We start from the raw sequence: 13,808 nt of genomic DNA on the forward strand, positions 1-13,808 counted from the left end.
GACCCTAAACTTCCAGTGCCAGCCGTTAAAGAGATCTGCAGGAATGTATAACTGTGTCATTATTCTCAATATTTCTTTTTTTTGGTCTTGGAAAATACAGTTATTTTAAAGTGTTGCTTATAATACATAGGGAAGGGATGTTTTACTATTTTAACTTAATAAGCACATTCAAAAATTGTTTTCATTTCTGATGCGGTAAACGCCGATGAATATAGAACAGCAGTTCCCTGGCGTCCGCAGTGACGTTTAAGAGTGTAAAGACAAAAAAAAGGACAAGGAAGACTTGGGAGGCGTGCGCGTACACAGCAAGCGCAGAATGAATGCGGCCCGGCAGGGCAGGCCCCGCCCCCGTCGCCGCGCGCTCGTCAGGGAGGCGGCCCGGGACCCGCGCTCGGCGCCCCCTGCCGCCCGCCGCCCGCGGTTTCTGTCGGCCCACAGGCGTCCTGCCCCTTTAATTGGCGCGTACCAAGTCCTTCCCGGTTGCAGGTCCCCCCGAGCCCCGGCGCGAGGAGCCGCCGGCCGGAGGCCCGGTCGGGGGGATGTGGAGCCGGCGCTGCGTCCGCCGCGGGTCCGGGCCTTGGGCGAGCGAGGGCGGGCGCGGGGCCGCGGGGCCGCTCGGCCGCCCTCCCCGCCTCGCGCCGTAGCGCAGTCCCAAGATGGCGGCCACCATGAAGAAGGCGGTGAGGGGGCTCGGCGTGCGGGCGGCCGGGGCCCGGGGGACCGGGGGGCGGCCGGGGGACCGCGGGGCGGCGGGGCGGCGGGCCGGGGGGCGGCGGGGCTGGGAGCTGGGCGGGCGGGCGGCCGGGGGGCGGCGGGGCTGGGAGCTGGGCGGGCCGGGGCGGGCGGCCGGGAAGGGGGCTCGGCGGCCGGGGCGGCTCCCGGCGCCGCGGGGTCCCCAGACCCGCCCGGCGGCGCCGAGGGCCCTGGAGAGGCCGGGGCCCTGCTTCGGGCTGTGGCCAGAGGGCCGACTGCGGCCGGCGTGAGGCCAACCCTCGCAGCTTCACGGGGGCCGCCGGAACCCGCCATCGCCCGGGAGCCGAGGCCCAGGACCGCAGCCCGCGCCCCGCGCCCCGCGCCCGTCCCCGCCCGCGCCCTGCAGGCCGGGCCGCCTGCTTGTTCCCTCTGGTCCCTCCAGTCTAGCCGGGGACGGACGGAGAAGCAGAGCTGTGAGCGGCTTCCCGGTGACTCAGCTAATAGCAGAACCCGAGTGCACACCCAGGTTTAGTTTTGTTTTTCCCCAAAGCCCACATTTTATCCTCCTGAGCAAGTAAAGCGCCTCTTCAGGGCTTTTCGCTCGGCGAGGCTACCGGTGCTTGATACCTGCATAGAAGGAGGTTAACGCGGAGAGGGGCAAGGCGGTCAGAGCGCCTGATGCTTAGGAGGCTGCACTGCGCGCCGATCCAAGCTCAGTCCGTAAGGTATTTTAATCCTCGACTCCTTTTAGGGTCATGCTGCGTTTATTTTTATTTTACAAACGAAGAACCTGAACCACAGAGGCAAAGTTAGGATTGAAATAAAGATGGGACCTCTGCCTCCAGAGCCTGTGTGTAACTTCCACGGTGTCTGATGAGAGTCCGCTGGCTGAAGGCATTGGCTCCGTGGGTTTTTTCCTTCAGTCCCCTTCCGAGATCGCGTGGTAGTCTGCTTCCATTGCGTTCGGCTCCACACCACCTCAGCCTTTAGCCACCTGCTCTTGCGGTGGGGTGACCATTCAGGTTTGCCCGAGGCGGAGGGGTTGCCGAAACTGGGACAGCTCCAGGCAAACCAAGACGAGTCACTCCTACTGCTCTGTCATCCACAAATTCTTGTGGGGTTCCAGAGTTGAGTTTAGCGCCTTGGTGACTGAGAAATGAGCGAGATTCATTTGGCTTCTGTTTTCTCTTTCTATTGAGCCCACTGTCACATATGACCTTTAACTCCATGGAAGATAGTAGTTGTCGTTCACCCTCTTTTGACAGATGTAGAAATTGAAGAACAACAAAAAAAAATAACTAAACATCGAGGAAATGGTCGAAGAATGATTTGAACCTTGGGCTTGATCGCAGAAGTTCTGATGAACAGCATTTTCCTTTCATTCATTTAACAGACTCTGAGCGTGGTCAGTGGCACGTTTTCTGTTTCAGGTGACGGAGATGAGACTGATGAGCAGTAATGAAGTTTCTTTTTCCCATTGGCTGTGCGGGGTCTTCCTCGCTGAGTGGGCTTTTCTCTAGCTGCAGAGAGTAGCGGGGCTACTCTCTCTGGCAGCGTCTGGGTTTCTCATTGACGTGGCTTTTTTCGTGCTGTGGAACATCCGCTCTAGAATGTTGGGGCTCCAGTAGTTGCGACACGCGGTCTCAGTAGCTGTGGCTCCTGGGCTCCAGAGCACAGGCTCAGTAGTTGTGGCCAGCGGGCTGAGTTGCTTCGAGGCACGTGGGATCTTCCTGGACCAGGGGTCGAGCCTGTGTCTCCTGCACTGGCAGGTGGCTTCTTTACCAATGAGCCGCCTGGGAAGGCCTAGTAATGAACTTTTTATCTCCTTTTCCTCCTAGCTTTGTAGAACTGACACCCTTGGGGAAAAGCAGGCGTTAATCAGCTGTCACACAGAAAGGTGTTAAACTTGCAACTCTGAGAAGAACTATGAAAGAAAGGGGCTTGTGAAGTGAGGGTTGGAGTAGGTCTTTCTTGAGGTCAGAGAAAGCTTTCCTGAGAAGGTGTGGTGGTTTACCGGATTCCACGAGGAGGGCAAGAGAAGGTTGGGAGTGCCTCCTGCAGAGGCCTGGGTGCATTCAGTGAAAAGATGGCCAGGAGGAAGGGATTGGGGTGGGAGCAGGCTGAACCATGATGACAAAGGACTTTTGGAGGGGAAGGTGACGGCCCAAACACAAGGCTCTCTTCTTTATCTTAGGAAGGCTCTCATAGGCGCAGCTTCTTCCTGTAGGTATTTCTGGCACTGTGGACAGTTTCTAATAGGTTAGCGACATGTGCGTCTTCCTCTCTGCTGACTCTCAGAGAAGACAGATGCATACCAAAAGGGTGAGAACCAAATATCATAGGACAGCCCTGGGAGTTTAAGAAGAGCTCTTTGCAATCTGGAGTGCTTTACACTGAGTATTTGTAACACCCACTGGATCCTGACTTTTTATGGTGAGAAGTTAAGATGAGATGATGACTCAGTCTTAACATCTCCAAAGTTCTCCTTTCTCAGACCTGGTTCTTGGCCTGGGTGGGGACTACAGTCTGATTTTTGTTTATATATCCTGAGGGCAAATGTCTCTTCCTCAGAGAAGCCACCTTTGACATTTCAAAGAAGCCCTCCAGCACTTCCATGTCTTATTAAACTATTTTGCTTTCACTGTCACACGTATCACTAACTAGCAGAAACTCTTACTTTTTACCTAGCTCTTACACTAGAATGTAAGCGTGCCCGTGCTCATGAGGGGAACTCACATTGCCCTGTTGCTGAGTCCTGTCCGTCTCTTGGAGACCCCATGGGCTTCAGCCCGCCAGGCCCCTCTGTCCGTGGGATTTCCCAGGCAGGAATACCGGAGTGGGCTGCCATTTCCTCCTCTGGGGACCTTCCTGACCCTGGAATGGAACCCAGGTCTCCTCCATTGGCAGGCGGGTTCTTTACCAGTGAGACTCCAGGGAGGCCCTCCTGTGCTTAGGAAATGCTAAATTAGTGAGTGACTGTTCATATGAAAGATGAAAAAAAAACTTGTAAAAACTGGGTAGGCAACCTTTAATAAACAAAAATTAAAGCAGATTAAAACTAGCCAGAGTTTTGCTATAGGATGTTTAGAATCCTAGGGGCCCAGCTGTGGGTCCAGCCTACTAGTGATGTGGTCCCAGACTCAGTGTGAGCATGACTGAGGATGAGTCCCTTCCTCCCAAGGTCCCAGGAGAAGCTGATGTTCCCGGGAAGGGTGCAGTTATAGTGCAGGGGATTTTAGTTTTCACCTGAAATCTTGAGCAGTCACATTTCTCTTAGGCCTAGCAGAATTTTCTTCTAGACCTGGTTCTGTTCTTTGTAATGATTTTTGGCAAACTTGATTCAGAAAATAAAGCACTTAGCTGTCGTTTACTGAAAGGTGACTCCATTCCCAGGCCTGTTGCTGGGTGCTCATTTTTATCTCTTCTGGAAGGTGGGAAAAGCTTCCCCGCTTTACAGATGACAAAGCCGAGGTGTCTCCAGAGAACTGGATGAGTTGCCCATGGTTCCTGTTTGCTTGGATTTGAATCCACTCTTGCTGTTTCCTCCACTCTGTGACGCCTCCAGTACTACGAAAGTCTCCTTCCTCCTTGAGTTATTTTGGCTTCGTGAACGGAAGTAACTACATCTGTCTTTTCTCCTGACCTTTCGGGACATGGGTCCCTTTAAGAACGGGTGAAAGCCATGAAGAGCCTTCCAGAAGGATGCCCACGTAACACAGCACGCCGCACACGGTGTCGGGGAGTAGATGGACCTCTCACGGTCTGCACTCCCAGTTTAGAATTACGCCCTCCCTGCCAAAATGGAGCCTCCAGCAGCAGAGGAGTGTTCTAGGTCAGCGAGATGAAAACGGAAGCTGCAGCCAGGGACGGTGCTGACTTGTCTCTTTCCACTGCGGGTTAGGCAGTGGGTGTTGGCCTCACACCCCGGCTTCAGCCCTTAACCCCAGGGACAGTACCACGGTCACAGAAATGACCGTGTGCACACAGGGTCCCGTGTGCTGGGGGCTGCTGCTCGGCGAGGCTGCAGCAGGAACCACCTGCTCTGGAAAGACAGAAGGCAGGTGGCCAGACTCTGCAGCTTTTCAGAAAGCCCTCGTCAGTGAGTCTGACTGAACATGCTTCAGATGCAGGCTCAGAAACAGTGCACGGAGCCCCAGCTGTGCTCCAGGCGAGCCCTGTGCTGGGCTTCCTGGGGATTAGCCTACAAAGCCTTCCCGTGACAGGTGATCTGTGAATGCGCGTTCAGGCTGCTAAAGGCTCAGTATTTAAATTCAGCCGGAGTGGGGAGTCTAGAATTCTCTGTTCCCTGTTGGCGTAGAGAGTTGAAACTTCTTTTTTTTTTAATGTAAATTTATTTATTTTTAATTGGAAGATAATTGCTTTACAGTATTGTGATGGTTTCTGCGGTACATCAACATAAATCAGCCACAGGTGTACACATGTCCCCTCCCGCTTGAAACCCCCCTCCCCGCTCCCGTCCCGTCACGTCCCATCCCGTCCCGTCCCGTCCCGTCCCCCTAGGTTGTCACAGCCCCGGGGTGAGCTCCCCGCGTCATACAGAAATCCCCTCTGGTTATCTAACGGTCCGTACGGCAGGGAGCTGAGACTCCTGTGCGGGCGATGACGTGAATGCGGGCGCGTCTGTGTGTGGCCTCGCTTTAGCATCTGCATCGTGTGGCTCGGCGTGTCCCAGCTTCGTGCTCATAGAAGTTACGCACCAGGTTGAACATTCAAAGCTATATGTATGTCCCATTGTAAAGGGCTTTTTCCCCAAGATAGCTACTGGGTCTCTGATGAGGCTGATGCATGTTTATTCGGTGATGGGAGCCTGGGTCGGGGAGGGCTGAGTTCTCGGTGTCTGCATGTATGTTCTGACCACTAAGCTCCCTACCACTTGAGACAACAGGTTGCCTGTCAAATGAAAGCGACAAAAGTCACTGGTCCTGAGAGAGCAGGTGAAAAGATAAGGTGTGGGGTGGTCATTCTGAACCATTACTGTTACTGGTAGTGGAGCCTACAGCAGTCCTTGTTGAAGCTGTCTGTCTCTTTCCTCCTTTAAATTGTAACCATGTGCCCTTGTTCCTGTCTTTTAAGTGAGGGGAAACTCTAAGGAAGTCTGTTATTTAAGATTTTTTAAAAATATGTGGTCCCTCATTAATCACTTGACTATCCTCCAATATAAAAGAAAATTAAAACAATTTTTTATTTAATAAAGTTAAAATTAAAAACAGAAAAGTAAAAAGGGGAAGGAAACAAACCAAAAAAAAGATAGGCCCCCTTTGAAAATCTGAAGCCAAGGACTTCCTGCCTCTTCTAGATACGTGTGATTGCATGTGTAAAACACGCACTTGCAGACACACACACTTTGCCTTTAATTTCCCCGTGCTCGTGGGTCTCTCTGGCTCTGGAGCTGGACCCCAGGCTCTGCCCCTGGCTGTCTGTGTGGCTTTGGGCAAATTCCTCAACCTCTCTCTGTCAGGCTTTCTGTAGAATAGTGGTGCTAATGATCCTCGTTACTAAGGCTGACTGGGGGATTAGCTGCTGCTGCTAAGTCGCGTCAGTCGTGTCCGACCCTGCACGACCCCGTAGACGGCAGCCCACCAGGCTCCCCTGTCCCTGGGATTCTCCAGGCAAGAACCCTGGAGTGGGCTGCCATTTCCTTCTCCAGCGCATGAAAGTGAAAAGTGAAAGTGAAGTCGCTCAGTTGTGTCCGACTCTTAGCGACCCCATGGACTGCAGCCTAGTAGGCTCCGTCCACGGGATTTTCCAGGTGAGAGGACTGGGTGCCTGCTCCGTGGGGGACCAGCAGCAGTAATAAGTACTTACAAAGCCCTGGGCGCGCAGTAAGTGCTCAGTGAACGCTGCTGTTTGCTCACTCGGTCGTGTCGGACTCTCTGCCACCCCATGGACTCCCCAGTATCCTCTGTCCGTGGGATTTCCCAGGCAGGAATAATGGAGTGGGTTGCCATTTCCTTTTCCAGTAAGCATTAGCTATTACTGATATGACTCCATACTTTGTCATGTAAGCTGTATAATTTTATTTACTGATTTAACCACATTAATCACGTTAGTTCAGTTCAGTCACTCAGTCGTGACTCTTTGCGACCCCATGGACTGCAGCACGCCAGGCCTCACTGTCCATCACCAACTCCTGGAGTTTACCCACACTTGTGTCCATTGAGTCAGTGATGCCATCCAGCCATCTCATCCTCTGTCGTCCCCTGCTCCCGCCTTCAATCTTTCCCAGCATCAGGGTCTTTTCAAATGAGTCAGCTCTTTGCGTCAGGTGGCCAAAGTATTGGAGTTTCAGCTTCGACATCAGTCCTTCCAGTGAATATTCAGGACTGATTTCCTATAGGATGGACTGGTTGGGTCTCCTTGCAGTCCAAGGGACTCTCAAGAGTCTTCTCCGACACCGCAGTTCAAAAGCATCAATTCTTCAATGCTCAGTTTTCTTTATAGTCCAACTCACATCCATACGTGACCACTGGAAAAACCATAGCCTTGATTAGACGGACCTTGTTGGCAAAGCAATGTCTCTGCTTTTTAAATGCTGTCTAGGTTGGTCATAACTTTCCTTCCAAAGAGCAAGTGTCTTAATTTCATGGCTGCAGTCATCTTCAGTGATTTTGGAGCCCCCCAAAATAAAGTCTGTCACTGTTTCCACTGTTTCCCCATCTATTTGCCATGAAGTGATGGGACCAGATGCCATGATCTTCGTTTTCTGAATGTTGAGCTTTAAGCCAACTTTTTCACTCCTCTTTCACTTTCATCAAGAGGCTCTTTAGGTCTTCTTTGCTTTTCTGCCATAAGTGTGGTGTCATCTGCATATCTGAGTTTATTGATATTTCTCCGGCAATCTTGATTCCAGCTTGTGCTTCATCCAGCCCAGTGTTTCTCATGATGTACTCTGCATATAAGTTAAATAAGCAGGGTGACAATATACAGCCTTGACATACTCCTTTCCCGATTTGGAACCAGTCTGTTGTTCCATGTTCAGTTCTACCTGTTGCTTCCTGAGCTGCATACAGATTTCTCAAGAGGCAGGTCAGGTGGTCTGGTATTTCCATCACATGAAGAATTTTCCACAGTTTATTATGATCCACACAGTCAAAGGCTTTGGCATAGTCAATAATGCAGAAGTAGATGTTTTTCTGGAATTCTCTCACTTTTTCAATGATCCAGTGGATGTTAGCAGATCTGGTTCCTCTGCCTTTTCTAAATCCAGCTTGAACATCTGTAGTTTACGGTTCACATATTGCTGAAGCCTGGCTTGGAGAATTTTGAGCATTACTTTGCTAGCATGTGAGATGAGTGCAATTGTGTGGTAGTTTGAACATTCTTTGGCATTGCCTTTCTTAGGGATTGGAATGAAAACTGACCTTTTCCAGTCCTGTGGCCACTGCTGTTTTCCAAATTTGCTGTCATGTTGAATGCAGCACTTTCACAGCATCATCTTTTAGGATTTGAAATAGCTCAGTTGGAATTACATCACTTCCACTAGCTTTGTTCTTAGTGATGCTTCCTAAGGCCCACTTGACTTCACATTCCAGGATGTCTGGCTCTAGGTGAGTGATCACACCATTGTGATTATCTGGGTCATGAAGATCTTTTTTGTGCAGTTCTTCTGTGTAGTCTTGCCACCTCTTCTTAATATCTTCTGCTTCTGTTAGATCCCTACCATTTCTGTCCTTTATCGAACCCATCTTTGCATGAAATGTTTCCTTGGTATCTCTAATTTTCTTGAAGAGATCTCTAGTCTTTCCCATTCTATTGCTTTCCTCTATTTCTTTGCATTGATTACTGAGGAAGGCTTTCTTATCCTTTCTTCTTGGGAACTCTGCATACATTTATTTTTCATTTTACAGTGAATTACACCTTATTCATAGTGAAGACACATAAGTTCTACTTTAAAGCAAACGTAAACTTTTACTGTGTGTGTGGAATATAGTCACTGAAATGTATAGTGACCCTCATGCCAGTGTATCAGTCAGATTAAAAGTTATAGAAATGAGGCAGCTCACGCTGGTGCTCCTTGCCAGCCTGGAGGGTGGGTGGGGTGGGAGGCGGGAGGGAGGTTCCTGGGGAGGGGCCGTCTGTGTGCTTGGGGCTGATTGAGGTTGTGCAGGGAAGCCAGCCCAACCTTGTAAAGCAGCTGTCGGTGTTCAGTCACTAAATCGTGTCCGACTCTGCCGCCCCACGGGCTACAGCACGCAAGGCTTCCCTGTCCTTCACTAGCTCCTGGGGTTTGCTCAGACTCCTGTCCATTGAGATTGTTGGAACCATCTCATCTTCTCTTGCCCTCAGTCTTTCCCAGCACCAGGGCCTTTTCCAGTGAGTCAGCTCTTTGCATCAGGTGGCCAAAGTAAAGCAATTATCTTCCAATTAAAAATAAATTCTAAAATATTATGGAAACGGTCAGACTTCCGATAGCCTCAATAAGCTTGAGCAAGTTTTTACTCTTAGAGAATAAACCAGTCTGAAGCATTTACCAAAATTGACTAGCACATCACTTTTGCTCCCTGGATTATCTTGATGAAAGAATGTTCCAGCTTGAGAAATTCTGCTCCAGGCCAAAAGTTGACTGACTTGATCCAGGATTTATTCTCAGTTGTTGCTTATATTTGAAATGTTTTTGCGGACTAATCCGCAATGCCTAAGCATTCCATAGCCTATGGAATTATGGGTTTTGGGTCTAAGCCTGTGGTTCTGCAGCTTGGCAGGGCCTGTGTCTGTGACGGTCTCTGCTCTCATGGTCCTGGACTCTGAGGACAAGCAGTTTATCGAGATATTTCAGAGTTCTGCTAAAAGCTAACCTCTGACCTCTCCATTCAGATTAATTCTACAAAACATTTCAATGTTTTCTCAGGCTGCAGAAGACGTCAATGTCACTTTTGAAGATCAACAAAAGATAAACAAATTTGCACGGAATACAAGCAGAATCACAGAGCTGAAGGAAGAAATAGAAGTAAAAAAGGTATTGAAACTGATATTTTTTAAGAAACATGAAAGCTCTTCCTCCTGTAGCTTTCTGTAACTAAATTCAGTCCTGTGTGACTCTAGCGTCTCAGGCTCCCCGTTGCGAGTCACGTGATACACTCCAGTTAGTTTAAGAAGGAAGATGTTAGTTGAGAGACGTGGGCGCGGGCCCGTTGTTGGGGGCGTGTCCTCTGGCTGAGGGTCGAGGAGCAGGTCGAAGAGCCACGGCGCAGAGGCCTGGGCCGGTGATGGGGCTGCTGCTTCCCCGCTGACACAGGGCCGGCTGCACCCTCCTTGGGGAGGACTCTGCCCAGCGGTCCTTGGGACTCTGGGCCGCTGCCCGCCCCAGGCCTGCGTGTCAGAGCCCACTTCTCGTGGCAGCTCTCCTGGGCTGAAGGCCGGGTCAAATGTCGTTGATTAGGGGAATTTATGTTATTATTTGCTTGCATCGACCAGAGCTGAGAAAGGCGAGTTTGTGTTTGTGTTTTTATTCTGCGGTTGGAAGGCAGAATTCCCAAGGAGAAGAGCAAAGTAGGAGACCTTCCGAGTGGCCGTGGATACCCCGTGGCCCACTCCAGGGGCCGTGGAGCGGTCTGGAGCGGTCCAGGGGGCAGTGAGTCCGTGTGCTCCCGTGGGAAATGCCATCTAAAGGATGTGCGACACTCTCATTTCAGTGTCTCAGTTCCTTTGTGAAAGGGTCTCTTAGAGCATAGCATGGGTGTCCCAGATGACAGGTGGGCTTTACCCTCTGTTAGAGAATTCTGAATGCATTTTTCATTGCTGTTCACTTCTGATATACAGAAACAACTACAAAACTTAGAAGATGCCTGTGAGGACATCATGCTTGCAGATGACGACTGCTTAATGATACCTTATCAGATCGGCGATGTTTTCATTAGTCATTCTCAAGAAGAAACACAAGAAATGTTAGAAGAAGCCAAGGTATATTGAAATCTCTCCCTGGAGGGTGAAGTTTAACTCTTAAATTAGGATTTTATGTCATCATAAAGTGTGTAATTATAGATGTAGGGAAGATCAGGGATGCCAGCTTACGTTTCGTGGGTCCTTCCAGTGTTCTCAGCCTCCTCTGAGTGCTTGTAAACATGATTTTGTTTAATCTCAGGGATGACTCTGGCATATTTGTGGGAATCCCAGTTTAGAGTTGAAGAAGAATAGAGTCTTAGGTTATGGGACTCACTCAGAGTGACAAAGGGGATGATCTTTTGAGCCCAGAAGCTGTGGCCTCAATTTATAGTTTTCAGAAAGTACAGAATATCATAAAACAGAAAAAGAAGACCACTTGTAATCCTCCTACCCTGAGGTAATTGTCCATGACAGACAGTTTCATGTGTTTCTTTTATGTTCTCTTCCTATATGTATTTTTACGTCACATTTTGGTCAGTTAGCATCCTAGTGGGAGTATTTTATTGTTCCATTCAGTGTTCATTTATTCAGCAGGTCTTTACCGGGAGCCTGTTGGGGCCACATGTGCGTTAAAAGGATCATTTTTGATGACCGTTCATTGTCTTGTTAAAGGAGATTGATTCAGCCCACTGTCCTCTCGTTATAGTAATTTGTTTTCACTATTTTTCTATAGGAATATTGTGGTGAACATTCTTATTAAATCTTTGTTCACCTTTAGGAAGTTTCTTTAAGGAACTAATCAGAGAAGTGTAATTACTGGGTCAGAGTATGGATTCATTGACAACATTTGGGCTTGTTAAAAACTCAGATTATTGAGTCCAGCGCTAAGAATTCCGTATTCACGAGGCCTGTAGTGGCGCCCTGATGACCTGGGGGCTCCGCTTTGAGAACCGCTGGCCAGATTTCTAACATGTTAACATTGCCGATGCTAGACATTCTTCTTTTGTTCAGGTATTAACGGGTATGTGTGTTATTTGTGTGAATCCATTTTTTCTTTGTCGTAGTTAGGAGAAATCCTTTTGATCCTGGCCAGGAAGGGATTTCTGACATTCCGTGCATTTCGTGTGGCAAAGCTTCTCTGCCATAAATGAGACTCTGATTACGGCTCTCTCAGAGTCTAACTCCAGGGGCCTCATAGTTAGGAAACCTGCCAGATTTTGAGAAGTTGTTTCTCTTAAATTATTGGTGGGAGTGTGAACTTTTATCATTTCCTCTAGTTCCATAGTTACTTTTGTGGGAAGTTGGAAGAGGCTGTGCCAGAGACAGGCCCGTGGTAAACTGTTTACCTAAAATGTTTATATAGCATTCTTTCTTTATTGGGATATGATCATTTATTTTATGTTGTTCTGTTCTTTCAAGTCAGCCAGAACTGAGAAAAGCTTGATTTAGTCTATAATAAACAAATATAGATCATGAATAAAGCATGCCCACAGTCAGACTTTTGGTTTAGATTTAATTATCAGTATTATTTAGCCGCCTGTCCAAGTTTAGGAAGTGTTTGACCTAAAATCCTTCCCAGATGTTATTTCATTCACAGATGCTCAGAATTCATCCAGTTGAATAGAGTTAATTGAAACTAATTTTTTTTTTTTGCAGAAAAATTTGCAAGAAGAAATTGACGCCTTAGAATCCAGAGTGGAATCAATTCAGCGGGTGTTAGCAGATTTGAAAGTTCAGTTATATGCAAAATTTGGGAGTAACATAAACCTTGAAGCTGATGAAAGTTAAACATTTTATAAAATTTTTTTTAATTTGTTTAATAAACTTGGAATATTGTTTAAAATGATAATTTCCCTTCTTCAAATGAAATGGAAAGCAAAACTTTTTTTAAATTTTTCATTTATTTAATGGGAACTTGCCTATTTTCACGTCTTGCTTATTTATTTTATATTTTTAAAAGAAGACAGTATTCATCTATGTATTTTGCATAACAATTATATCAAGTGTAGGGGCTTTATGTCATGTTATTAAAATCAGTTAAGCAATCTTTCCTGTTTCTATATTGTCATTTAGAACATTTGTGCCATTTTACTTACAAGAAAATTTTAACAGTTACATGTGTCATGTTGTTTATCTGTTTCTATTTCAGTTGCCCCTTTGAGATGATGAAAGCCCTGCTTTCATTCCATCTTACATCTGTCTCTCTACTCACTTCCCCAACTAACACTGTCATATACTAAAACATGTGTATGCTTTATTTAAATATGTGCAGTATATATTACATCTTAGTATATATATTTCTTACATATATTGGTTTAAAGAGTCCAGATGACGCAGAAACAAGTTGAGGGAGGCCTATTGAGCTTCATACATAGAGCAGAACAACCGAGATGACCAATAGAAAGAGATGTTTAGGTTCTTTTTTTTTTTTCAAATAACGATTTAGACTTTATTTTAGTGCTTTGTAATTAACTGCAGTTTATATTGATAATGTTGTGGAAGTTAAGCAGCTGTGTATTTAAAAATAAGGCTTTTTACCTTAAAGAGTACACTTACTCCCTACTGCCCTCCCCCAGAAGATAACCCTTTTGGGATTTAGAAGACTTAATTATACTAACTTCCAGCAGATGGCACTGATATGCCAAAACACCAATGGAGGCCTCATAATGCAAAAATGAGATGTCCAAGATTAACTGTCCAGAGTTTTAGAGGAAATGTCATTTTTTAATTCTCAAGGCTAAACACTGCGTATGTATTTTTTGGTTAAATGTTTAAAAACAGTTCAGCCTGAAAGGTAGAGAGAGAGAGAGAGAGTGTGTGTGTATGTCTCTGTGCCTGTGTGTGTCTGTGTGTGTGTGTCTGTGAGTGTCTGTGTGTGTGTGTCTGTGTGTGTGTGTGTCTGTGTGTGTGTCTCTGTGTGTGTGTGTGTGTGTTAGTCACTGAGTCCTGTCTGACTCTTCGCATCCTCATGGACTGTAGCCCCCCAGGCGCCTCTGTCCATGGAATGCTCCGGGCAAGAACCCTGGGTGGGTAGCCATTCTCTTCTCCGGGGGATTTTCCTAGCCTAGAGATCAAACTTGGGTCTCCTGCACTGCAGGCAGATTCTTGATTGTTTGAGCCATCAAGGAAGCCCGAAGGTAGAATATATAACTCAAAAGTTCTTCATGACCTAAAGGCATACTTCTAAGTTGCTGCAAATTTTCTCAAATAGTATATTCAAATCCTAGAAAACGACTGTCACAAGGATAGTTTTTCTTCTGTGCATTTGGTTT

General features: G+C 47.5%; 1 protein-coding gene across 1 annotated transcript; it reads left to right on the top strand.

Annotated features, from left to right (window-relative positions):
- Positions 1–391: 391 nt before the first annotated feature.
- On the top strand, positions 392–12,582 carry PFDN4 (prefoldin subunit 4). The gene is made up of 4 exons (XM_065922220.1): positions 392–680; positions 9,563–9,670; positions 10,474–10,614; positions 12,193–12,582. Exons 1-4 carry the CDS (start codon positions 657–659, stop codon positions 12,322–12,324), a joined length of 405 nt encoding a protein of 134 aa, XP_065778292.1. The 5' UTR covers positions 392–656; the 3' UTR covers positions 12,325–12,582.
- The last annotated feature ends 1,226 nt before the right edge of the window (positions 12,583–13,808 follow it).

Source organism: Muntiacus reevesi, chromosome 2, assembly GCF_963930625.1.
Source record: "Muntiacus reevesi chromosome 2, mMunRee1.1, whole genome shotgun sequence".
NCBI lineage: Eukaryota > Metazoa > Chordata > Mammalia > Artiodactyla > Cervidae > Muntiacus > Muntiacus reevesi.

Bases quoted from the DNA above. Each gene is read 5' to 3' on its own strand.
- PFDN4 (XM_065922220.1), top strand. From the start codon at position 657: ATGGCGGCCACCATGAAGAAGGCG. The intron at 9,671-10,473 runs GTATTGAAACTG...TCTGATATACAG, and splicing joins AAGAAATAGAAGTAAAAAAG to AAACAACTACAAAACTTAGA. The intron at 10,615-12,192 runs GTATATTGAAAT...TTTTTTTTGCAG, and splicing joins AAATGTTAGAAGAAGCCAAG to AAAAATTTGCAAGAAGAAAT.